The 27353-nt window shown below is 36.5% G+C and overlaps 1 protein-coding gene across 2 annotated transcripts in view; it reads right to left on the bottom strand.

The window, feature by feature from the left end:
- Positions 1-10504: 10504 nt before the first annotated feature.
- The window catches only part of CDC27 (cell division cycle 27), a 40181-nt gene continuing 23332 nt past the window's right edge, over positions 10505-27353 (bottom strand). Inside the window, exons 9-19 of one of the 2 annotated variants that reach the window (XM_060781096.2) lie at positions 21797-21912; positions 21495-21594; positions 19746-19953; positions 19064-19236; positions 17823-17975; positions 17362-17570; positions 16816-16933; positions 16594-16722; positions 15300-15374; positions 13281-13461; positions 10505-11822 (exon numbers count right to left, since the gene is read on the bottom strand). In XM_060781096.2, coding sequence (XP_060637079.2) covers positions 11740-11822; positions 13281-13461; positions 15300-15374; positions 16594-16722; positions 16816-16933; positions 17362-17570; positions 17823-17975; positions 19064-19236; positions 19746-19953; positions 21495-21594; positions 21797-21912 — 1545 coding nt within the window. In that variant the 3' untranslated portion in view covers positions 10505-11739. The remainder of the gene's footprint in view (positions 11823-13280; positions 13462-15299; positions 15375-16593; positions 16723-16815; positions 16934-17361; positions 17571-17822; positions 17976-19063; positions 19237-19745; positions 19954-21494; positions 21595-21796; positions 21913-27353) is intronic. The other variant, XM_060781097.2, reaches the window with a different exon arrangement.

Below are 27353 nucleotides of genomic sequence, written 5' to 3'. Positions count from 1 at the left end.
TCTACACACACACACACACACACACACAGCTCAATGGACCAGGAAGAGTTTCCCCCTCCCAAATTTCTCCTCAGTCCCTGAAGAGGAGACTGCCATAATTCACACACACACACCCCAATGACCAGGAAGCGTTGCCCCCTCCCAAAATTCTCCTCAGGCCACGAGGGGGAGATTTATAATTTTCTTTCCCCCCCCCCTCCCGCCCATATAGAACAAGGAAGGGTCGTCCCTCAGGCCCTGAGGAGAGGACTTATCATTCTCTTTTTCCCCCATAGGTTACAAGAAAGTGTTGCCCTTTCACGAATTTCTCCTCAGTCCTTGAGGAGGGGACTTATAATTCTCTTTCCTCCCCATAGGTTACAAGAAAGTGTTGCCCTTTCACGAATTTCTCCTCAGTCCTTGAGGGGAAGACTTCTAATTCTCTTTTCCCCTCATATAGAACAAGGAAGAGTTGTACCTTCACAAATTTCTCCTCAGGGCCCGAGGAGGGGACTTATAATTCTCTTTTCCCCCCATCGGTTACAAGAAAGTGTCGCCCTTTCACGAATTTCTCCTCAGGCCCTGAGGGGAAGACTTCTAATTCTCTTTTTCCCTCATATAGAACAAGGAAGGGTCGTCCCTTTACGAATTTCTCCTCAAGCCCTGAGGAGAGGGGTCTTATGATTATCTTTTTTCCCCATATGGAACAAGGAAGTGTCACCCCTTCATAAATTTCTCCTCAGGCCCTGAGGAGGGGACTTATAATTAATTACCACCACCACCCCACCCATATAGAACAAGGAAGGGTCGCCACTCTCACAAATTTCTCCTCAAGGCCTGAGGAGGAGACATATAATTCCTTTTCCCCATAGGTAACAAGGAAGGGTTATCCCTTCACAAATTTCTCCTCAGGACGTGAGGGGGAGACTTATAATTCTCCCCCCACCCACCCTCAGAACAGGAAAGGGTTGCCCCTTCACAAATTTCTCCTCAGGCCAGGAAGAGGAGACTTCCATACTCCCCTTTCCCCCTCATTTTGAGAAAGGCCTCCCCAGAAACAAAACCCCACAAAGGTTGCCCCTGCCATCCTTTTTTGGGCTCAAAGTAAGGGAAAAGGGAAATAGGTGTGACATGCCAAGTTAAAGCCCAGGCATCTTGAAGTGGATGTTGGGGAGGGGGAGTCCAGGCACAAAGTGACTGTGGGTTACTGCTTTACTCTGGCTATCAGCCTAGTTTTTGTGATAACAACAACACAGGATACAGCATAATTAAAATACATAGATAAATCAAATGACCATAAAATACGTGTATTAAAAACATAGAATATGTATATCTTGGATAATAAGTACAGTCAAATAATGCAACAAATGACAATTGGAAAAGAAGACACAAGGCTGCTTGGATGGCTTTTAATTAAAACTGGACAGTGCAAATGGATGAATCAATCAATTAAACTTTATTTATATCCTGCCCTACCTTCCCAAGGAAACTCAGGGCGGCTTACAACAAAATAAGAGTGGCAAACATTCAATGCCAACAATAATATATAAACAAATAAAAAAAACAACTCAATAAATCATAAGACAACTTAAACCAAATGTGACACAGTACACATAATTACAAACATATTAAATCCTTAAAATCTCATTAAAACAGGTTTTTTTTGTCATGTCAGGAGCAACTTGAGAAATTGCAAATCACTTCTGGTGTGAGAGAATTGGCTGTCTGCAAGGATGTTGCCCAGGGGACGCCCGGATGATAAGCTGTCAATTAAAGTCACAGCAGATATCTTCAACACTACAGTTTTACCGGCAATTATATACACTTCTGAAATATGGGCAACAACAAGGTTAGAGGAGGAAAAACTGGTGGTGACTCAGAGAGCAATGGAAAGAAGGATAAGATAAAGTCAGCAATAAAGAGCTGTGTCAAAGAACTGGGGTACGTGACGTGGTCAATTAAATCTATGAAGCAAAAATAAGATTGACAGGGCATATAGTACTAACAAACGATAGCCAATGGATATGTCAACTGATGAACTGGATCACAATAGACTACAAGCAGTGCCTCTTGGGCAGATCTCATATTTGATGGGACAAACCAATGGTTAAGATATTCAGCCAGAAATGGAAAAGAAAAAGACAGGATCGTATATTTTGGAAATGGTAAATTTGCATTAAGCCCAAAGGAGTGAATTGACAACAAATTGGATAGGATAGGGAAAACATAGAACAAATACCAAAACACCAATATTAATAAAACATAAATTTTAAAATTATAATTTTAACTTGATGATTAATATATTTTTTATTTTCAGTTTACATCTTAATTTTAAAAACAGTGAAACAAATCTATACATGTGTATATGCAGGAATCAATACAATACTTCCTAACATTTATAACAGTATTCATATTTGGTTATACCCTTCCCTCCTCCCACCCCTCCCAATTTAGTGGCTTCCCATCCTTGGGTTGGAAACATTGAGGTATAATTTTGTTATTCCTTCCTATTACATTGTTTTTCTATTATTCTTTTATTAATTCCCTACACTGATTCTTACAGGTTAAATTATGAAGCAGTCTAAAAAATTTCCTTCTTTCTTTTTTAAAGTTTAAAAATTGAAATTGAAACAGAACTGATAAATAATTGTATGATTAAATGGGTAACAAAATATCAAGCAGAACATAAAACTAGATAAATTAGAAAATTTGGACTATTGGCTTAAAAAAAAATCAGTGCTATGACCTTAGCTAATTTTTTAAATAAAGTTATGAACAGGTGGTACCTGACCCCAGCAAAACTAGCTAAAATGTATAAGAGAAGATCAACAAATGCTATAAATATTTAAAAAACAAAACAGGAAGGAAATTTCTTCCACATGCGGTGGACCTGTAAAAAAGCAAGAGAATTCTGGATTAAGTACAAAAAACACTGCAAGAAATTTTTCAATCGAAGATACAATTGGAGCCCACATTATTGTAATTGGGAATATCAAATAATCAAAAAAAGCATTAAACTAAAATGTTTAATTTACAAAGTTTACATAATCATAGCAGCAAGAACAAAGTTTACATGATCATATGCACAGTTCTGGAAGAAGGCAGACCTCCCAACAATAGAAGAGTGAATGGTTAAAGTCTGTAAAATAACATAAATTAACAAAGAAAAACAAATATCAAGGAGTGGGAAAAATTATATGATTTTAACTTTAATCCAGCAAGAGTTCTCTTTCCCCTTGTTTACAATTTGAAATGTTTATTTGCAACTTTTATTTTTAAAAAGTTTCAGATTTCAATACTGAGTAAGGTACTATAGGATCACACCAATTTAACTTGTCCACTCTAATAATGTATAATAAGCAAAATGTTTGGAACCAAAATTGTTTGGGATATTTTATCGGGTTTTGGGATATCTATCATTACATAAGTGCAATGTCCCATCTCTTAGAGATGGGATATTGCACTTATGTATATAATAGGATCTCATAGAGATGGGACCCAAGTCTAAACAGGAAATTAATTTATGTGTCATATACCTCATCTTTGTTTAAAGATAATTGTATATGTAATATTTTAACAATTTTCAGTATGAAACAAAGTGCGCAAACATTTAACCACAAGAAAATCAACCACCCATGCGAACAATTTCGGACTTTGGAGTATTTTAGATTTCCGGATAAGGGATGTACAACCTGTACACCTAAAAAATTAATAGGTTGTTGTTGCTAGGTTGTAATGTTTTTTGTTTTCAAACCAGACGTAGTTTAAATAACAATTGTTTGGTGATTTACAAGTCAAGCAGGAAATTCAAAGAGCTTGAATTTCTCTATAAATGTACTCAATATTTTTTTTTAATACAGGGTGTTCAGCATTCTCTTGATGAGGGAAAAATCAGCCAACTATTTAGTAATTTAACAGAAAGAGATTGAAATATTTTGTTGTTTAATGTAGATACAATGTGCTACTTGGCACTCAAAGGTGGGAAATAAGATGAGACATGAAGCTCTTAGTGCACCAGGCAAGCCATTCTACAAGTTTTATGTTTTTCACATTGCTGTACGTAAAGTTATGGCCAGCACTTGTCATCATTACTTTTTTTAGGATTGGTGATATAGAGTGAGACATTCTTGTACTTGTAGTCCAAAAAGAACTCTCTACACTCTGAATATGAAATAGCAGTACCTGGTGAATACACCACAGTTTTAGCACACAAGTGGCATTCAGCTAATTTAGATGTTTCGTCTGTATAAGATGTAGTGTAATCATTATTAGAATTTTGAAAAATGCTTTACTTTTCTTCCCTTTCAGGATTAAGTATGCTGAAAAAAATCCTGTTGTTGTTATTGTTGTTATTAATCATTCTTTCAGTAATAAACTCAAGGCAGGTAGAACAGACTAAAAAACTGGTACAAGGAGCAGAGTAGAATTAAAGTAAGTTTTACACTTGTCAGGCTGAAATATTTTGCTACTTGAGACAATTAACAGGTTCCTTGGGTAATATCCATGGTATTTAATTGCTGGGTTTCTTTAGGTGTGAAATTACATTGTACCTAAAGCCAAATTGTTTTGGCATGAGAGACAGAACATCCCACACACACCTCTCACTCTCCCTGGCAGTAAAAACTACAATTGGAAATCAAATAACTAGCCATTTGCTGTTCTTTTCTGATGTCTCAAGCCTACTGCCTGGCATAGATACCTTACTCTACCTAATGGTCTTCATGACTGAAGTGCACTGGCTATAAAATAAGATTGGATACAGAATTAAAGGCAACAAGACTAGTAGAAGCAAAATTCCACACATCTTCCCCCTGCCCACAGGAAGACCATCAGTCTTCTGAAAATAACACACATTGGAGGTTAGATTTTTGTGAGGAAGAGTCCGAAGAGGAACTCTGAAGGGCCCCCTGAAAATCAGGTAGAGGCAGTGGAGCCCCTTGTTGTCCTCAGACTTTCTATGTTACAGTCTATTCAATAGGGTCCCCTAATACACAGTTTAGCATTTTCTGAGGGGCTGCATTGAGAAATAGAATAGGGGAAGTCTAGTTCTTTCAGCCTAGACAATTTGTAGTCAATCTTAGGAAATTAATGTTGGGAAACCTGAGATACAGATAATTACGCATTTTTATTTCAGAGTTTTCCAGGGGGAAAAGGTGATGACAAACCTAACATCTTAGCAATATCACTGGGACAGTTAATGTAACTGAGAGAAGGGATAACCCTATATATAATAGGTGTGAACATTGCACTGGACCTCTTGCAACCACTCCAGGATCTTGTCAGCAAGAGAAGTAAAACAATTGCTGAAGAAAACATGCACCCAAGGTTAATTCCCTTTAAAAATATATAGATTTCACATAATGGCAGATACACAGGCATGATGCCATTCAGTAAAATAATTGACATCCATCAAAAGAAATACAGCAATTAAATACTACTGATATTACTTATGAAAGCTGCTCATCCTTCCCAATAGTGTAGTTTCCCTGCTCCCTATTAACATAGCTGCAATCTTCACAGCATCTTAGGATCCAAATGTTGGAAGAAGGAATTACTGGGAAATTGTGTGTGTGTGTGTGAGAGAGAGAGAGAGAGAGCGAGCATGCATACAATATATATAACTATAGACATTAATCTAAACAGCTGCATTACAATTTTGACTTACCTTGGCAGTTGTCTTGATGAAGATTTGTACTTAAACTAAATCACTACACCTCTTGTCTACCACTGGGATACTCTCTTTTCACCTGGAGTAAGGTGTTAAGAGTATTAATGCTTAGTGCTATCAGAACTCCTAATGGCACATAAAGATCAAAGATCATATCTGAATTAGCAATCAGGCATTAACATGCTGAAATATTGCTCTACAAATTCTCCGTGGAAGGACCTGCTGTGAAGACTGAAAAGCAATGTACCACAGTGAATGACATGCAAAAAAAACAGAGTTTTGAGAAAAGTGTTTTAATATCAGCAATCCTAGGGCCCTTCTACATAGCCCTATATCCCAGAATATCAAGGTAGAAAATCCCACAATATCTGCTTTGACTTGGGTTATCTGATAATGTGGGATTTTCTGCCTTGATAGTCTGGGATGTAAGACTGTGTGTGAAAGGGCCCAAAGTCATACCAACTTAAAACTATCACAATTCTTATGTAGTCAAACAGTACAGAGAATATTATCATAGTTTACACCCAAAAAACTTAGTCTTAAGCAAGTTGGTTGAATATAAGTAATAAGAATTATAAAGATATACACAACAGTAGAAGTGGAAGGGAAGGTATTATGTGAATACTTTGCAAAGTGAAGCCACTTTGGCTCTCTCTCCAAGCATATTGGATCTTTGTCCCGAGGAGAGAGAAAAGGATACAAATAAATACAAAAAGGATGAAAAGGAGACATCTAGTATTGAATGTATGCCCCATGAACGTTGCTTGTGTTCAGATATCATTTTATAAGGACTTAGATCTTCTGTCAATTTAAGTAACCATTTCCCACTAAACCTTCTGTTAATGGTGTGTGTATATCTATATCTATCTATCTATCTATCTATCTATCTATCTATCTATCTATCTATCTATCTATCTATCTATCTGCATAAATACCAGTTGAGGGAAGCGCTCTCTGACTTAAAAAAAAAAGTTATTCTACCCTAAACTGCAAAATGTTAATATTTCTTAGGATGGAACCATGATAGTAAAAGGGGAACCATGGTGCTGTAACTATGTAATTCTGACAAAATTAGAATCTGAGAATGGAGACCATATTAAGTATGTGTATAAGTGTTGATTGCTAATATGCAAGGTATTTGATAGCTTTGAGGCAAACCTCCTAAGCCTCATACATGATGTGCCTTGGGGAAAAAGGAAGATCATTACTACATCTTATGGAGCAGCAGAAGAAGGGATGGAGGATTGCAGATATACTGTCATTACCTCCCAAACTAACATGTTACAAGTAAAGTTGCCAACGTTTGAATAACATATTTTGTTTTGCCCTTTTGCTTTCCCTTGCTTTCTCCACACAGTCTTCTATTTGGAATATTACAAGGATGCTGAGCTGGACATGACTTACATCATGTTATGATGGCTTCCATACCTTGAGAGTGGAGTCATTTTTTAATAATATGTTTTATTGTTTGAACTTTTTTTGTTGCTTTTAGAGGAACTAAAATATTTTGTAGGTTATGTGATTTAAACACATTTCAGTTAGTTTCTTACTAGCTCAGATAAATTATTTTAATAAAAATAAAGTGCTTTGAATGATTAAACACTGAAGCTTTTCCTAATTTTGATATTCTAACTAACTAAAGAGGTAAAATTAAACAATGTACATCTGCTGGATCCTGTCATTTTTGTCAGAATCACCAATCATGCTTATACATCCTAAGAATCTGTTGCAGAATGAAAACCTGGATATAGGAAATGTAGTGTAATGGTATCGCTGTTATACTAAAAAGACAAATATTTGCCATCAGGTTGGCTTGGTGGATGGCAAACCCATGACTAAGAGATCTCCGAGGCTCTGAGCATCAATGTTTAATGTTCCTGATCAGATCACACAAATTCAGGGTCAACAATGTAATAAATCTATCTGTAATATGGTTGCTCTCATTTTCACTATCTTTTACTTTACTGAACACTTGCTTTCTCCAATAGTCATGTCACTTCATGATAGAACCAAAGTATTATAGTTTTAATGTAGTAATTTTAGCTTCTAGGAAAGGCTCAGCTATTTTGTTCTGGGATCCTTTCATTTGTCTTTTTGGTAATCTGTGGCATTCAGAGAGCTGTCCCATGTTTCAGATGGGTGGAATTTTTTCTTGACAGCTTTCCTCATTATCCAACTTTTACTACTACATATAGAAATATAGAAATAATATGAATTGGATTGTTCTGATTTTGAGATTTAATGATATATCTTTACACTTAAGGATGTTACCTAATTCTTTCATAGCTGTCTTTTCAAGTATTAGTCTTTTGATTTCTTGACAACATTTTGATTAAGAAGAGATATAGAAAACCTTGATTTGTTTCATCATCACCAGATTTAGAATTATGTAAATAATTTAGAATTATGTAAATAATTATGTAAATTATTTTTGTTTTCTTAGTATGCTTTTGCGTATTCTTTCCTATCAGTATGTTAATAAAGTTTACATTAGTTGATTTTAATTACTTTTGATATTAACTTACTTTGCCACAAAAAAATCTTACCATATGAAAAATCCCATCTATGATACATTTCTTCCTTTCTATAATTTTTGGTTTTGGAAAGAAGGAAAAAAGTTGCATGGGTTTCTCTGACCCCTAGTCTCACCCATTCACTCACTCAGTCACTCGAAAGGGATGAGTAAGGTTATATAGAAATACAATCACAGGCTGGAAGGATGTAGCAACAAAACCTTATACCTATAAACGTGAATAAACTAGAGCCATTCCGCTGCAATCAGCTTCACAACTAGTGAGAAAAAAATATTTAAAATCAAAAGTCCTTTTTATTTTCAATTAATGTCAATCACTATTAGTTTGATGTATTTGTTTATAAATTGTTATATTTTATTTCACCATCATTGTTCAAATTGATAATCAACTTTTTTTTAAAAAAAAAATTAAAGGTTGGATGACAGATTTTGATGTCTGAAAATCCAAAGAGCCATTATGATTTATGTGAGTTGTATATTTTAGGTTCTGACAATAGGAACCTAAAGAGTACTGCAAAGTGAGCCCAAGGATCCACTCAAGAGGTTTTGTAAATTCTGGTGCAGTAATCATTCAATAGAGTGACTAGATTTCTACCAGGATATCAAAATATAAAATATATGATATACATTAAATTCACTTGGCAGGAGGGGTATTCATATGGAATGCTCCAGTTTTAAATTCATACAGAGCAATATGGTATATCATTTTGATCAGTGCTCAAAATTACACCTTGTTTTGTCTTAGCTATATAAATAAATCAAGTGTTTTATTTGTTGCTGCATTATGCATAAACATGGATGCATTTTCTCTAAATTTGGAGGAGGTATTAGGACAGTCTTATTTGACATAAGATTACCTGACATACAGAAAATTAATTTTAAGGGGTCCTGGGCAGCATTTTTTAAATTCATTGATTTTTTTTCTCCCTGTTGATTACACGTAAAAAACTATGAGACCAATTCCACCACAAAAAGAAATACATATTAGATCAAGATATTTAAAAGCTTTACCAATTATATTTGAGAATTGATAAGTCAACCTGTAAAGGATAACCGCTTAATGGAAATTTGGAAAATTGCAAGTGGCAGGATCTTCCAGGGTACATTTAAGTGATGTCTGATGAAAGCAAAATTTGTTGGTTTGTGGCGCAAAGGAAAGAGCAATCAGGGCACCACAGGTCTGAGATTTGCAGAGAAATCAACATTAAACAAATAACAGCGGAAATAATAGGATAAAATATGTCTTAATGTGTCTATTGTGGTGGACGTTGTTTCTTGTCCTGAAGTCTGACTCTGCTTTTTGAATGACCAGCATTTCTGACCCCACACTTGGCTTTTATTTGTTCCTGACTTGACACTGTTCTTTTACCAGCTTGAATTCAGCTACTTGGACTTTGATTAAATATTTTTTTATTAAACATGTATTAAAATTTCACCACTTGTTACTAATAAATTCCCATTCCTTATACTTTATTATAATTTTTAATTTGTTTCCCTCCTAAGGTCTTACAGCATTCCATGCCCATTCTGCACACCCAGTTGAAAGTGGGTTATGTCTGGTTGGCCAACACTTCCTCCTACCGTGTGGATGCTACTATATTAGCTATGTAAAGACCTGTAACTGGAATATTGAGTTTTCTATTAACATTGATCCTCTATATCCACAGAATTTTAATCCAGAGGTTCAGTCAACCATAGTTAGAAGATACTGTTCTTTTTAAAAAAGCAAACAGTGGCTTTGCTGCACGTCAAGCGATATGCTGTTGTCTCCTGCCATTTCACAGCTCCTCGGGCTCTCTCCGACACACATTTGTGTTGTTCACCATGTTATAAATAGATGATATTTTACTATGCCACTATATATAATGGGACTTGCACATTCACATATTTTGATATCCACAGCAAGTCCTGGAACCAACCCCCTGCAGATACTGTCTTTTGCTGTTGTTACATACCTTTACGCCAACTCAAACCTATGGTGACCCTATCCTAGGAGGGGCTTTTGGCAAGATTATTTGGAGATTTAGCATCACCTTCCTCTAAGGCTGAGAGTGTGTGAATTGCCCAAAGTCACCCAGAGGGTTTTCAGGGTTGAGTAGGGATTTGATCTCTGGTTTCCAGGAGTCCAACACTCAGACCCCATTAGACAACACTGGCTCTCATTGGCCTACACATTATTTTGTTATCTGTTGTTGTCAGCTTCAACTTGTGGCCGCCCTATAAGCAAGAGATTTCCAGTAGCTTTTCTCAAGTCTTGCAAATCTCAGGGCCATGAGGTCCTCTAAAATTAATTTAGAAGACGTGGAAACTAATCACAATACATGTTTTGTGAAATTTAAACCATTTTATTGTGCATAATTTGCTCTTTAAAACTGTAAGGTTATCATACACTTTCTTGATGGTCACTGCAAAAAGGCCAGCTAACCTTTCTTGCAGGAGAGCTACAAAGGAGGAAGATTTTGGCTTCTTTAACATAGCCTGCTTCCTCACAGAAATAGCCTCCTCGGATCTAAATTCCTACAAGACATCATAGAGGAAGTACTCAAACTTACAGGATTAAAAAAAAACAAACAAAAAAACAAAAGGAGACAGATAATTGCACAATTTTTTGCATCTGTTCATTCAGACAACACTTTACAAAATAGTTTTGAAGGGGGTACTGCCGCAAACAAGATGTGGGATGCACCTCCATTGTAAGGTTTTGATTGGATTAAGGCTTCCATTGTCTTCTTGGCATTCTGTTATTAGGGACTTATTTCTTTGCATCCTCTCAATACTATACACTTATTTTCTCTAGGAGTTTACAACTGCAATAAGCATTTCAAGCATCAGATGCATTTGCAAAGAGCACCTATCAAGGAGCCAGCAACCCATTACTGACTTGACTTGTTTATGAATACCAGCAACTGATGCTTTGGAAGTCAATTTGATGAAGTTAACTCCTGGTTATTCTATGGAAGTCTCTATCCTGGCAAGTTGACAAATCTAGAAACAGGGACAAGTGAGCTTTATGTATTCTGTAATGTGTTTGTTCACAGGAAAAACAGTTGTTTTTAAGGTCATTTACATTCTCTGACATTTAAGTTACACTCTAATGGTTTTCTGAAATGTCTTTTACACATTCCCATCCTGAACGCCCACAACTGTCTCTGAAGGATGTGAAAATGGAGAAATTCAGCTCTCTGCTTACTGCAGAGGAAAGAACCAAAACTAAGACACATTTCTGGGAAAGAGCAAAACATTGCTTCATCAGCTTCTTCCTTATATCTCCCAGCTCCTGCATTGCAAATCTTTCTTCCATGATAAGTTTGTCAATGAAAGGAAGGTTAAAAAAAAGTCTTTCCTCCTCAAGGATTCATGTTTACAAAGATGAAAACAATCAAAGATCCAGACTCAAAATAATGACCCAAAATATGCTGCCAGTAATTCTGTGTCAATTAAAATATGAATGATGCGCATGTGTTGATGGAGCATTCCTGTCTCTGTGGCAGGAAAGAAGGGGAAGAATCCAGCAGTATCTGTCAGTTACACCTCCAAGTTCGGAATCCACGTTTTGTGGTTAAAATTCATCACTTTCTACTGCATGGAGTTGCGTGTCATCTGCATCAGTCATGCTGCTGGCCTGGGACTCATCTGTGCCAACTTTGGGAGGCAAAATGCACCAAAATGAATACATTTACATAACACATATACATTTTATAAATTCTACATGGGTTTTACTTTGGCAGACTTTTATGTCTGCATGTTGTTAATTTCTTCAATCCAGTATCATAAGTAGTAACTATGGACATGCAATATTGCAATTTTTTCTTTGTTAAAATCTCACCTCCCTGAATGGCTCAAGAGTATCATTCCAATTCCCTTCTATATGCATCCTAGCAGACATCATTATATAATTCACTGATACTGCTAGGGCAGGTCAATAATAATTATGTTACAGTTTTCTCACTTAGAAGGGTATGTCCTATTTATTAAAAATGCATCAGATACAAACCTCCAAATCCTAGGTGCTGTAGCAGGAAATGTAAGCTAAACAACTGCGGACAATTGAGACTAATATTTAAAGATTAGAGGAGGCAGAACTCAAGACTTTATAAAAGACGTAGAAGTCATGTGTGCCCCAGATTGTGTGTGGGTTAAGCATTTGTTGCTTGGCAATGTGGAGGAAGATCTAAGTGTATACTACTTTTTAGGAAATTTAAACTCTTGACATATCACACAAATTCTAGTGCTGATTGACATTTACTAAGCTGCGGCCAAGCTCTTTCAGTGAACAAAGTCCAAATGTCTGTATTGAGTTACTGTTTGCAGTATTACATTGTAGGTACAGATCTGTTTTAAAGACTAGTGGCAGAGAAAAGAATGGTAAGGAAAGCAATTGAAAGTTATGTCATTGAGGAGATGCCAGTCAACAATCTCCCCTTTGTCTTGAAAAATGAGCCTCTTCTATTTGGTTAAGACTACTGGAGAACACTTGCTGATTTTTCTAAAGTACATATTTCTAAACATGTGAGCAGGCAAAAAAAAAAATCAATTCTATATTTCACGACAGAGAAACTAAAACAACAGAGAAAAACTAAAACAAGTCACAGGGAGGAGGGAGCCAGCGTGTTTTCTGCTTCCCTGGAGACTAAAATATGGAACAATGGCTTCAAACTACAAGAAAGGAGATTCCATATGAACATGAGGAAGAACTTCCTGACTGTGAGAGCTGTTCAGCAATAGAACTCTCTGCCCCGGAGTGTGGTGGAGGCTCCTTCTTTGGAAACTTTTGAACAGAGGCTGGATAGCCATCTGTCGGGTGCTTTGAATGCAATATTCCTGCTTCTTGGCAGGGGGTTGGACTGGATGGCCCATGAGGTCTCTGCCAACTCTATGATTCTAACAGCTTTTCATGTATGTATTTTAATGATATTTACTTGAATTGTTTTCAGGGTCTCAAGCCTGAGAAAAAAAGTGGATACAACAATAACAACAACTATGTGGCAAGTATTAGCAGCCTCAATGAGAATCCAGAGTACTGTACTATAATTGCAATGTTCAAGTTATCCTAACAGGACCTTCACACTTAGCTGCAGAAATAAACACACAAGAACCAACCTGATTCATATGGGCCACCTTCACTGATCTGCTCCTCTTGGGTTAGAGGCTCTTCATCATCAGGTAGGTACCGTTTATCTATGGCCTCTTTGATCTGGTTGTTGGCTCCCTTGGGATCCAAGTCCATTGCCCAGGAAAAGTTCATCAGTGCAAGATGGGTCTGTCCCAACTTTTTATAAACCTAGCCAAAACCAATATCTGTGTCAATACTACATGTAACATTACATCACATTTTGTGTAGCATGACTCACTTGCCTCTGTCACATCTGGATATTCAGGGTTATTGGCATGTAATTTTATTTACATGCTACCTTTCTCCAAAGCATGTGTATCAATGTTTAACTCAAGGCAGCATATATTAATATGTTACATACACATCATCACCTATTAACATATATCCTGCATTTTCTCCAAAACTGGAATTTGAAAGTAGCTTACAAAAATTAAAATGAATACAGATAAAGACACATAAAAAGTAAGTATCTATAAAAGGTAGTTTTAAAATGTGATTAAATCGCCTTTAGAAAGAAAACTATCTGAAAGAAATCAGCTGAGAGGCAAGAAATAAACATCAGCAGTAAAGGCCCTCACAATCTACTCCCAGAAGTATTATGGAACAGAAATGACAGGACAAGGAAGAGGGAGATATTCTACCATCCTCAACTGAAGGTGCTATCACTGAGAGAACCTCCCCCAAACTACCGTTATTATATGCCTTCCAGTCAATTTTGACTTAAAGGTGACCTCAAATCATAAGGTTTTTTTTTTTTTTTGTCAATATTCATCCAGAAGATATTTGCGCCTTTCTTCCTCTGAGAGTATGTGATTTATCAAGGTTACCCCGTTGGCTTCCATGGCTGTGTGGAGATTCAACTCTGGTCTCTCCGGATTCCAGTCAGACACTCAAATTACTATACCACACTGACTCTCTCTCAAGATAAATGCACTAAAAATATGAGAGCATTCCAAACTGAATACACATCAGTAAAATTAATTAATGAATAAAGCATCCATCCAGTTTAAAAAGTATTTTACACAAGCAAGTTATTTGTCATAGTCCTATGCAGATTTTAAAAAAAAAAAGTACAAAAAGAAGAAATGGAAATAGTCTAGCCTCCTCAGCTAAGGAATTTTAGAGCTTGAGGTGACCCCACTCCCCAACCCCACTTCAGCTTGTAATCTAGCAAAGTTAGCAGCATTCAGCCTGTTCTTGATGGGACTACATTCCTACTAAAGAAATTAGTTTGCCATCTTGGGGTGTCCTAAAGGCTGGATTGATTTCTGTGTTAAAAGAACCGGTTGCTCATCTGTAATTGTATTTCAAGTGATCTTTTGGGAAGTCACACGAGGCATTGCACGTGAGCAGTGAAAACCCCGTTGTGTCATTCACAGAGGCCATGAAGAAGAAACGGTTATGTGCCAATTCCAGACAGAAAACTTTAATTACACCATGTAACCAAATTTGAAAAATGTTCTGTTCTTGGTTTGAAAGGGTTATTTCCTGTTTAACTGTGCAGGACTTACTTTTAAAGTAATTGTTATACTCCAGAAATTTCATTTCTGTGGCTGCCACAAACTATGTTGAATTGGTTGAGACTCTATGAGATATTCATTGAAAAAGTATAGCAAAAATGTGCTGCAGGACGTCCCGCAAAAACAAAGTTTTGGCTGTTTAATAAACTTTTCCTATGTTTTATGATAGAAGTAATTAGGAAATGATATTTGTAACCCAGGAACAAATATTGTGTTACACAGTGTTATTTATGCTCTAGAGCAGTGGTTCTCAACCTGTGGGTTCCCAGATGTTTTTCTTCAGATCGTATAAATCTTTCTCCTTTTAGACTTGCCTTGATGAGTAGAATGGTGGAAGCCAGGTATAGTATATTCAGTGAGCACAACGAAGTGTACTAAACCCATCCAGTAATCAACCACAAACCCTGTCCTTTTCCATAAATAAGAAAATGCAAGCAAACGGAACTAGAAGCTACAGCTTAGAAGACTTCTCAAGCTGGCTATTACCTTTCCTATCAAGAAGTAAACAAGAGACTCTTTGGGAACAATCTGCTTCAGTTCTTCAAGTTCTTGCAAAGCATACTAAAATGAAGAAAAAAATCAATTAGCAATTTTACTCAATTACATGGAGTCATATAGTGTAAACATATACAGTGTTCCCTCGCTACTTTGTGGTTCACCTTTCGCGGACTTGCTGTTTCGCAGGTTTTTGCCTCCTGCCAACGATGGAGTATGGAAGGGGGTTTCACCCTCCCCCTCAGGAGAAAGGAAGCCAATCATAAAAAAGAGAGAGGAGATACGAAGCAGTATGTAAATCACGGCCTTATAGGCCCTTCCTTATAGCTAGCAACAAAAAAAAGTGCATGGTGCCTTTAAATCTCTCTTCGCTTCTGTTTCACCCTCTGAATGCCATACACACACACACACACACAGAGAGAGACTCCCTACTTTGCGAATTTTCACTTTTCGCGAGTGGTCCTGGAACGTAACACCCGCGATAAGTGAGGGAACACTGTACTTTAAAGACAAGTTGATTTATTTGATACAGAAAGATTATCAGTTTCATTCTTACTTCTCCAATTCTAGCTATTTGTTAGAGAAATCCTTAACATTATGGCTTTGAATCAGAAATATTAAGCAATACTAGAAAAACAAAGATCACGGTCTACTATGAACTTAGATATTTGGAACAAATAAGCAAGTAAGTGGGAAGTATAAAGAAATCATATGAAGGAAGGAAATGGGCATACCGGAAAGGTTAAGGAATACAGACAAACAGCAGGCAGAAGGGAGCTTGAATAGTTGTAAAAAAGAGGGTGGTCCCACAAACAACTGGAAAAATGTTGACTACCTAGTTAGCTGAGTTAATTTCAGAATGCAGTCTAAAGGCTAAATTATTTTTCCATTGTTCTTGAAAATAAGGATTAAGGACACCTAGCATTAAAACATAATTTTTAAATTCAGTTTCCCTACATCCAAATGTTGAATAATATGTCATCAAGAACACTTGCTGATATGTAGAACAAAGATGGCTGGGGGTGTGACCTTTAAATAAGCCAAGTTCTTTTGATTAAAGGAGTGCAGCTTTGATTATGACACAATGGGTGTCACAAACAGATAAAGAATATATACCCATAGCCCTCAGAAACTATACCTACAAGTGTGCAATCTCAATGGACATGGAGTAAAGCCCAGTGGTTTGTGTCAAAAGATTCAAACGGAACTATTGGCATTTCATAAGAAAAAGCAGCTGCTGTTTGAAATTCAAAGTATAATTCAGTCTTCATAGCTCATTGCTCACCTTGTACTTCTCATTTGCAAATAATACTGAGGCTCTATGGAATTTACAGAGGGGGTTCTTGGGATCAATATTAATTGCTTTGTTCAGAGTATCCAACGCCTTTTCAGATTTCTTCAGGGCATGCTGAACCTGAAAAATAATCGAATTTATAATGTGCTGAACATTTGGACTGCGTCAAGTTCATATTTGGCCCAGGATTAGAAGGAGGTGGGATTTACTTACTACTCCTATGTGGCACAACAAGACAGAACTCTGAGGGTTGATATGAAGTGCTTTCTGGAAATGCATTTCTGCAAGGCTGAATTTTTCTTGTTTGTAGTAAATCATTCCCAATCCATACCTAGTAATTTTAAAATCAGAATGTCATGCATCAGTCTGAATATTCCTTCAGGACTTGCAATAATTGGTCAGTAACAGATGAGAGATTTTTTTCCTTCAAAATGCTTTGTAAACTTTTCACAGATCTCATTCTTTGAAGTTCTTCGCTTAATATGTGGAACCTTAGGAATTTAGAAAATACAGAAACTGGTGCATAGTCAAATTCCTCACACTGACATGAAAACGTTGATACTCTACAGACACCATATTTTCAGAGATATCTGTATCATTGCAAACTGGAAGTCACATAAGGAATATAAGTAATATTTGGAGAAGACAGTAGGCAGACTCCTGAAGCATGCATTATGCAACAGTCCAAGTAATGCTTTGGGGAATGCTTCATTCCCTGGCTTCTTTTTTCTAATTTTACTAATTAGAAATATGTCTTACCAAGCATTATAGTGCCTCGGATTCATTCTAATTGCATTTCTAAAGCAGGCTAATGCTTTCTCAAGTTCCTCTGTCAACACAAATTCATGCCCAAGTAGAGTGTAGGCATAAGCATAATTTGGATCAACTTGAATAGCTCTCTGGAAGAATTTGATGGCAATGTCGTGTTCTCGTTGCAAACTGAAGCAATTTCCCGCAGCGCACCATGCCTAGAAGAAAAAAGCAGACTGGTAGAAGATAGGCAATATTTCTCCCAGTTTTTGGAGCAATAGTGTAGTAATAGACAGAGGGACTACATATCTAGATTTAACATCCACTACCAAAGTGCCTAGTTAAAAGCCAAGATCTTGGAAGACAATAAAAAGTAATTTGACCTTTTTCTAGATCTTATAAGTGAAACAGAAGCTGAAGTGTGTTTTAAAAGAAGAACCAGAAGCATATCAAAATAGCCAAAATGATACCTCTGGTGAATTTTTATCCATATCTGTTAAGTCTTTCGAAAGAACTGAAAGTGCCACATCTTTCTGCAGATGCCATAGTGTTGTTGAGTAGATTTCCATGCCTTCTACTCTGTAGTTTTCAATCCTTCTTACTTCGGAGAATATCCTTTCAGCCTATGAAGAAAATGAACAACTGCGATTTACCAGTGAATGATTGAAAAAACCCATACTGCATGATCCAGTTATCTATATGTGTTTACACACTTATTCATCCTGAGGCCTCTCTCAACAGGATTTTAGCTTAGTTCCAGAGATGTCATTCCTTCGAAATCTTTTAATTCTGTCTCAAAAAGCATTTGTTGTTGTTTTTCTCAATGATATAAGAGTGCACAAGATTTGCAAACTTTTAATTAACTCCAAACATCTCTCCAACTGTGCCCACACATCTACCAGGTCATGATGAAAGGTATGTATATATTTTGGAAACTCTTTTTCCTATGCTGAAGCATATACTCAGTTTTATGATTCTGCATAGCTTTTACAGAACTTTCGGTGCCCATTGCAAAAAGTAACCTTGCACTTTGGCATTTCTTAGGGCACATTGGTAACTCCTTTTGCTGCGAGAAATAAAATACATAAAAAGTTTAAACTAAAGCTCTAAGTAAATAAAGTGGGAAGAGATGGGATCTCAAACATCTGTTTCAAGAAGCAAGAATCTGTCCCACATTACTTACAAGCAGATGCAAATATTATGGTATTATGATTGTAAAGGAAAGTTAAGGAAGAATGGAGTAAAATGAACTCTCCAGTTGTGAACACAGTAAAAGATACATATCTCATTGAGCACAACAAGAATGTTCAATCACTCCAAAAACTACAAGTGAAGATTTCCTTTCATATCTTCCATGATGTGTGGGAGACTTAACCATGCCACTCCAGAGAAGATAATTGTTTTGCATGAAGTTATCCCTCAGCTTGACCACAGCTTTACATCCACTCCAAAAAAGCAGAGTTAGGGCAGTTGTTTGCTGGGCAAGTCTGTTATTGGGAGTTGGGGAGAGGATACGCTGGTACATGAGAAGACTTACAAAAGAGGAAATGCCATGAGCATTTCCTCTTTGAGCATGAAGGTGGCCCTCCATTTAGACTTAGATAAAGATGAAGAAGAATGCAAACTATACATTGATCGTAAAAATGGGGGGAGGGGTGTTGTTGTAATAAAGCAACACAGAATAAATAAAAACATGCCACATTATGCTTACCTGCATATATTCTGAAAGCTCAAAATAAGCTCTTCCAATATGGCACAGTACCCAGCCAGTATTGTAGTGGTGAGAAGGCAAATGGCTCAGTATATGAATTGCTTCTTTACAGTTGTAAGAACACAACGCTAAATACCCTTTCCCCATGTCACGAAGAAGGCTCATCAAACCTTCTAGGAGAAAAATGTAATAAATATACAGGAAACAAAGGAAATGAAGAAAGCCCCTGCCTGAAAGAATAAATATGTATCCCACTGGCTATAAAGATGGTGCCTTATCTCAAGAAATCCGAATTGAAATGCCACAGATTTTAAAACATATATAATTTAATTATTATAATGACAATATAAGATAATAATAGATTAGATGCAGAGAACTGTAGAATCTGGGCTCAATTCAACGTTGTGAGCCAAAACTGCATTTTATTCACAGACATTGGATTGCCCTACATGTATACCAAAATGGCAGCAAGAGAAAACACTTTTGACTATTTCCCTACCACCCACAGAATTTCTTTTGTTTGGGAGATTACTATGACTTTGAACATGATTCTAATTGGATAAAAAGGAATAGATTTTAGCTGGATTCCAACTGCAATTTTCTATTCCTTTCCTGTTTGATTTTTTAAATCTCCAGAAGCTAAACTACATTAAATAAATTCTTAGGAATACATCACACACACCTGCTGCTGCTTTCTGTAATGTGAATGCCTGGATTTGTGGTGTAACAGAAGCAATCTTTCCTTCTGAAATGATGGACGAGTCAAGTTTAGTGATTTCCAAACTGTCATTAATGTTGGGCTGCGTGATCCCTCCTTTATTGGTTTTACATTTTGTCTTTCGGTTTGCAATTTTGGGCGGAAACTTCATTTTTAACTTTTTACTATTCTCCTATGAGAAATGAATAAACATTTTATAGAATTATTTCCCAAACATCCAAAACAGGCAGCAAAACAGAATAATCAAGAATTAAAATTTGAAGGGACCCTACTACATGGCACTCAGAGAGCTGAGAACTCTTGGTTCTCCAGATGTTTTGATCTAAACTCCCATAATCCATTTTAATGGTGATGCTTGCTAAGGATTCTCAGAGTTGATGTCCAAAGTGTTTGTAGGGTTGAAGTTTCTCCAGCCTCCAAGGCTTGGTAGGAAGCCAGCTACACTGGCTAAATCTTGGACCCAAAGGTGGATACAGAGATAAAAAGAGAGGCAAAAGTATGACAGCTGGGACCCAGTACTAATAGTGCTACGCTGGTTGCGTAACGTGGCTCTGAATTAGAGAAGGGAACACATGCACCAGACAGCGCACCGAGTGAGAGACAGGATACCAGTGAAGTAATATAACGCAGGTGGGAAAGCATAACAGTGAAATAATGTAACAGTGACTGGATTTGATTCATTTTTCACCAGTGCTCGTATTTCTCCCATTCTTTCTATCCTTCCTTGCAATGCAACAACATTTTTGAACATATTTGCATACGATCTTCGGATAGCCTACATCAGTATGCTTGACTGCCCCCCTCCCCCCAAATTACCATGTTTACTCTGTCGTAGCTGCGTCTCTCACTGCGTGCAGCCTCTTGTGCACGTGGTGCTGTGTCTGGCACATATGTTCCCTTGTCTAATTCAGAGCCGGGTTACACAACCACCGTAGCGCTACCAGCATTGGGTCCCAACTATCATACGTTTTCCAAAAGAGAGCTAGGGTGAACTACGTGTGTGTGAGAGAGAATGAGGGAAAGCAAGTAAGGATTATACAATCCTGCAAGCTTCATCCACCTTTGGTTCTGGGTTGGATATCTGGGTTGGAACACTGTTTGCCACAGGTCAACCATCATAGGAAAAAGACTCCCCATACGTTTTATAAATACAAAATTAGATGAGAAACTACCTTCTGTTCCAGCTCCCTCTTCTACAACTACAAAAACTTAACAGATTTTCAAAGGGCTGCCTACTCATCACCTATCAGTCAACATCACTGGTTTTCAGCTTTGGTCCTCCATGTGTTTTAAACTTCACTTCCCAAAAATCCCAGCCATTTTACCAGCTGTTAGGAATTGTGGGAGCTGATATCCAACACACCTGGGGGACCAAAGGTTGAGAAATCACACAAAACACTGTACAAGAATCAGATGTCTACCATCAAGTTCATTTAATTTCTCTCTATCTTAAAAATAAATATGTTAAGAAAGACCTTTGTCACATTTCAAATCTGATAGCTTTTTGCAAGTCTGTGATTGTATCTATTCTATTGTTTATGTATTAACTATTGATTAACTATAATAGTATTAACTATTAAAGTAGTAAACATATTTTTCTATTATTAACTAGAAGACAGAAATAGGGCACTGTCAGAATACAGATCCCATTCTCTACTAACACTCCATACTGAGATGACCAATGGCAACAGCAGCAGAAGAACTTCCATTTACCTTTGTTGTAGAGCTATCACTAGAGAACAGGCGTGAACTTCTTCGAGGCAGTACGTTAGGTGGAGCAGCAATGGTTGGGCTCAATACCTGAGGTGTAGTACTGAAAAGAGGAGGGAGAGGGTAAAATACGAAACTCAATTCATTCCATGGGCATTTGGGTGAAAGAAGCACCCCCATTCTCATTTTACACCTCAAGCAAAAGTGCAGGAATAATAACAGCATTAGAACAGGCTGCTAAGTGAAACATGTAATTGGGCACAGGAGGGAAAATTACAACCTAGATTCAGATATACATTTCATACCTTGTCTGTGGGCCAGAACTTTGCGTTTGTGCAACAAGGATTGGTGTTACTTCCCGGCTATTGCCACTTTGTGAGAAGACTGACTTTGTCCCTCCTTGGGTTATTCTGGTGACAGTCTATATTAAAAAAAAAGAACTATGTGAATATATATTACAATATTGCTGATACGATACACTGTTATTGGTCAGTTGTTAATACTGGGGAAGGGGGCAGAGATTCTGTCAAACATATTTAGAATTACACAATTAATTCATTGTATTACCCAAGCAGTTGCATGATCAATATGCTATACCAGACAATTGCCAAAACAAGTCTGTTTTCAATTTATGTGAATTATTACCAATAACCGACTTTATTAGCAAACCTGTAGCTTGCTCATCATCTTAAGAAACTTACAAAACATTAGAAGAAAAACAGCTACATTCAGAAATGAAAGACATGGAACACCAATTAAGACTGAGAAACATCCAAGAAGAACAAGGGGAGAACATAAGAGGAAAAGTAAAAGAAATACTGGGAGAACTGATGGAAAAGACAGAACAAGAAATTGAGGAACAAACAGACAGAATATATAGAATCAACACCAACTTTGCAAGAAGGAACAAAACAGCTAGAGACGTCCTAGTCCACTTTATAAAAAAAACAGATCGAGATGAGGTCTTGAAGGTCAATAGTAAGAGAACAGTCTTTTACAAAGGCAAGAAAGTGGTAATCCTAAAAGAAATACCAGGAGTCATCCTAAGTAGAAGGAAAAAATATGCCCCACTCGTCGAAGAACTCAAAAGACAGAAGATACGTTTTCGATGGGAAAGGGGAGAAGGCCTGATGGCAACATATTATGAACAGAAACACTGGATTACAAATGAAGCAACAGCAAAAGACTTTCTAAAAAAGATCACAAAAGAAAGAGAAAAGAATATGAATTACAACAGAGAGGGAGAGAAAGAGAGAAAAAGAGCCCGCACCGAGTCACCGGAGAAAGAAGGCCTGGATAAGGAAAATTATAAAATGGACCTAGGAAAAGCAATAGACACAGCAAACTTAAACAGAGTAGAAGAAGTGATAGAAAGCGAAGGAGAAGAAGATAAAGAGGAAGAGGGAGAAGAAGGAGAAGAAGGAGAAAACCAGGAAGAGAGAGCAGAGGAAGAAAGAAACTAAAAGCGCCACACACCCCAAAAGCAACTAGTCAACTCTGGATACCTTAAGAATATATAGTAATAACATTAATGGTTTTAACTGTAAAAATAAAAGAAATAAAGTATTTAATAGAATAAAAAAGAAACGGTATCATGTAATTGCATTCCAAGAAACGCACATTGCCCAGAAACATATAGCCCACCTAGACAATAGAAATTTAGGGAAAACATACTATTCGGCAGCCCCGGAAAAGAAGAAAGGAGTAGTGACCTACATAAATAAAGATATCCCTTCAAGCCAAGCCTTCAAAGATGAAGAAGGAAGATTCGTAGGGGTCACAATAACGATAAGAGACAAGAGAATTTTACTGTGTAACATATATGCCCCGAACGATTCCAAAACAAAATTCGCAGAAAAACTAAAAACAAGGATTAGTGAACAAGAATTTGACCACCTGATTATTATGGGAGACTTCAACGGAGTAATTGATGCAACACAAGATAGAAGTAACAATGACCATACAAGGAAAAGGAAAAGGAAAAAATGGGGAGGAACCCTACCAAAAACAGTAACAAGTATATTGTCGGAGTTAAATCTGGAAGACGTTTGGAGAAGGAAGAATGAAGGAAAGAAAGATTTTACATATTATTCGGCCAGACACGAAACATGGTCTAGAATTGACATGGCCTGGATGTCAAAATCCCTAGTCACAGAGGTTGAAGAGATAAAGATCCTTCCAAGAATGGAATCAGACCACTGCCTGATAGAAATTAAAATAAAATTTGAAGAGAAAACCAGAAGATGGAGATTAGATGATAATCTATTGAGAAGCGAAGAAGACGTAGAAAAGAATAGGAAACTATTAAAGGAATACCTCGACATAAATGACATTCAAGAAACACATTCATTCATAGTATGGGAGGCGAGCAAAGTGGTGATGAGAGGCAATTTCATACAACAAAAGGCAATAAAAAATAAAATTAAAAATAAAAAAGAGAAAGAGATAATGAATAAAATTACACAGGAAGAAATCAATCTAAAGAAAAACCCAAGAAATAAAGGAATTATTGAAAACTTGACCCGTCTACAAAAACAGAGAGAATTCTTAGAACAAGAAGAAAGGGCGAAACAATTGAAATTTTTAAGACAAGACCACTTCGAAAATTCAAATAAACCGGGGAGATGGCTATCAAACAAACTGAGGAAAAGAAGAGAAGCAACATACATAACCAGGATAAATGAAGGAGATATGACATACACACAAGGTAAGCAGATAAAATACCAATTTGAAAATTTTTTCCAGAAATTGTATAAAGAAGAAAAAATAGACAAAAATGCAATCTACAAATACTTAGGGGAAAAAAATATACCGCATATAACAGAAGAACAAAGAGAAACGTTGAACAGCGAAATATCTGAAAAAGAAATCAAAAAGGCAATAAATGAACTGAAAAAAGATAAAGCCCCAGGTCCGGACGGATTAACTGCCACGTATTATAAAACATTCCAAGAAGAATTGACCCCCCTGCTTAAAAGAGTAATGAATGAAATCAGAGATAAAAAAGAAATGCCCCAAACATGGAGACAAGCCCTGATAACCCTAATTCATAAAGAAAACACAAACCCAGAAGATGTAAAAAACTACCGACCCATTTCACTATTAAATCTCGATTATAAACTATTTGGAAATATTATTGCAGAAAGATTAAAAAAAATATTGAGCGAAAGAATTAAAGAAGAACAAGCAGGCTTTTTACCGAAAAGATCACAAGCTGACAATGTGAGAACAATTATTAACCTTATAGAACATTTTGGGAATAACATACAAAAGAAGGTGATGTTTTTAGCATTGGACGCTGAAAAAGCCTTTGATAACGTAAATTGGGATTTTATCAAAATTGTAACAAAAGAGATGGATATGGGTCACTACTTCGAAAACATAATTGAAGCAATATATATAGTAATCAGGAAGCGAAACTCATAATAAACGGCCAACAAACGGAGACAATACATATTCAAAAGGGAACCAGACAAGGTTGTCCAATGTCCCCGCTGATCTTCATCCTGACATTAGAAATCTTACTGGACAGAATTAGAGATGATAAAGATGTCAAAGGAGTACGAATTCAAGGACAGGATTATAAGATAAGAGCGTTCGCGGACGACATTATCGGAATTATAGAAGAACCAAAAAATAACCTAGAAAAATGGCTAAAAACAATGAAAGAATATGGAGAAGTCTCAGGATTTAAGATCAACTTAGAAAAGACCAAAGCAATTACTAAAAACATTACAAAGAAAGAACAGGAAAAAATTGGGAAAGATTGGAATATCCAATTTTCACAAAAAATAAAATACCTAGGAATAATACTTACGGCTAAAAATCTACAACTATTGGAAAACAACTACATAGAAAAATGGAAAAAAATAAAAAAAGATCTGGAAAAATGGGGAAACATGAAATTATCCTTACTAGGCAGAATAGCTGCGGTGAAAATGTCAATCCTTCCAAAATTAGTGTTCCTATTTCAAAATTTGCCTATAATCAGATGCCAGAAAACAATTAACAATTGGAAAAAAGATATAATGAGATTCATATGGCAGAAGAAAACACCAAGAATAAATTATAAAAACATGACAGAAGGGAAATTCAAAGGAGGTCTAGCCACCCCGAATATCAAATTGTACCACGATGCATGCGCCCTTATTTGGATCAGAGATTGGGCAAAACTTAAGAAAAAAAAGATTCTAAACATAGAAGGAGAAGGACTTACATCAGGATGGCACGCCTATTTAGGATACGATAAAGCCACTAAAGAAAAAAAATTCGGCAATCATTTCGTGCGTTCGTCTTTGATTAAGGTATGGAATAGGTATAAAGATAAATTTTATAAGAAAACCCCATTGTGGCTGTCGCCACTTGAAGCCTCCCAAAGTAGATTCCTGGGATGGAACGACTGGCCCAACTACAAGGACATAATAAGAAAAGAAAGAGGAGAATTTAAGATTAAAACCCAACAAGAACTAAAAAATATAAATAGTAAAATCTCATGGTACCAATACGAACAAATTAAACAACACTTCAAGAGAGATAAAGAAAAAGGATTCGAAGAAGGCCCATGTTTCTGGGACAAAATAATGCAATCTGATAACAAACTAATTTCCAAAATATACAAAAAACTGTTAGAGGAAGAAGGAGACACAGTAAAAGAAAAAACATACATGAAGAAGTGGAGGGAAAACATAGGAAGAGAGATAAAAAAAGAAGAATGGGAAGAAGTCTGGAACAAGAAGTTGAAATACTCAAAGGCAATGGAACTCAAAGAAAATTGGTTTAAAGTAGCTTACAGGTGGTATATAACACCCCACAGACTAGGGAAATTCAATAAAAATACAAATTCCAAATGTTGGAAATGTGGAAAACAGGAAGGGACATACTACCACCTATGGTGGACATGTCCAAAAGCAATTAACTATTGGAGAAAAATACAAAAAACACTACAAAAAATATTGAAGACGGATATACCATGGAAACCCGAAATTTTTCTACTAGGGATACATAATATAAAGTTGGAAAAAAATAAAGATAAAATATTATTCCTTTTGACGACCGCAGCCAGAATAGTCTCTGCAAGACATTGGAAAGAAAAAGATCCACCAGAAGAAGAGGAATGGCTGACGAAAATTCTAGATATAAGAAATATGGATAAATTAACATACATACTCTCTAAAAGAAGGGGCATTCCAATAGCCGAAACAGATTGGAAAGATGTAACAACGTATTTAGCAGAAGGGAAAAATATGGAATTACTAATATGAAAGAAGCTGAAGGAAAGGATTAATAAGAGGAGAGCTGGAAAAAGACAAAGAAGGAAAGCAAGAAAAGGGTAAAAACGAAGGAACAGGAAGAACCCCCTAAAGATACCGGGAAGTCAACAACAGTACAGAACTCACATACCCTACCCCCCCTTCACGTTTTCTCCCTCACAATGCCTCCCCAATCTCTCGTTTCCACACCCAGCACACTACAGCCACATTTATATTCATCTGTTGTAAATAACCAGAAACCAATCCGCTCTATACTATTCCTAAGCTTTCTATCCCCCCCCTACCCTCCCCACACTTTCTTCCCTACCCCTTCCACCAGACTTTCCATGGTTTTTTCTTGTATTTTTTATGAAAACTGAATAAAGATTATTTTTAAATTAAAAAAAAAGAAACTTACAAAACACATTCATGCCAAACATCAATAAGATATTATTGATCTTTGAGGTAGGAGCAGTGGAAAATACCTTCGTAATTTATGACAATGCAATAATTCAGTAAACCAGAATAAAAATGTTGAGGAAAGGAAGAAATTACAAATACAGAAAAAGATGCTGTAATATATATTTTTTCCTCCTCCTTGCTTCCTTGATTA

The sequence above is a fragment of the Anolis sagrei genome, chromosome 6, assembly GCF_037176765.1.
Source record: "Anolis sagrei isolate rAnoSag1 chromosome 6, rAnoSag1.mat, whole genome shotgun sequence".
Classification (NCBI taxonomy): Eukaryota; Metazoa; Chordata; class Lepidosauria; order Squamata; family Dactyloidae; genus Anolis; species Anolis sagrei.
This window is presented reverse-complemented; position numbering and strand designations above follow the sequence as displayed.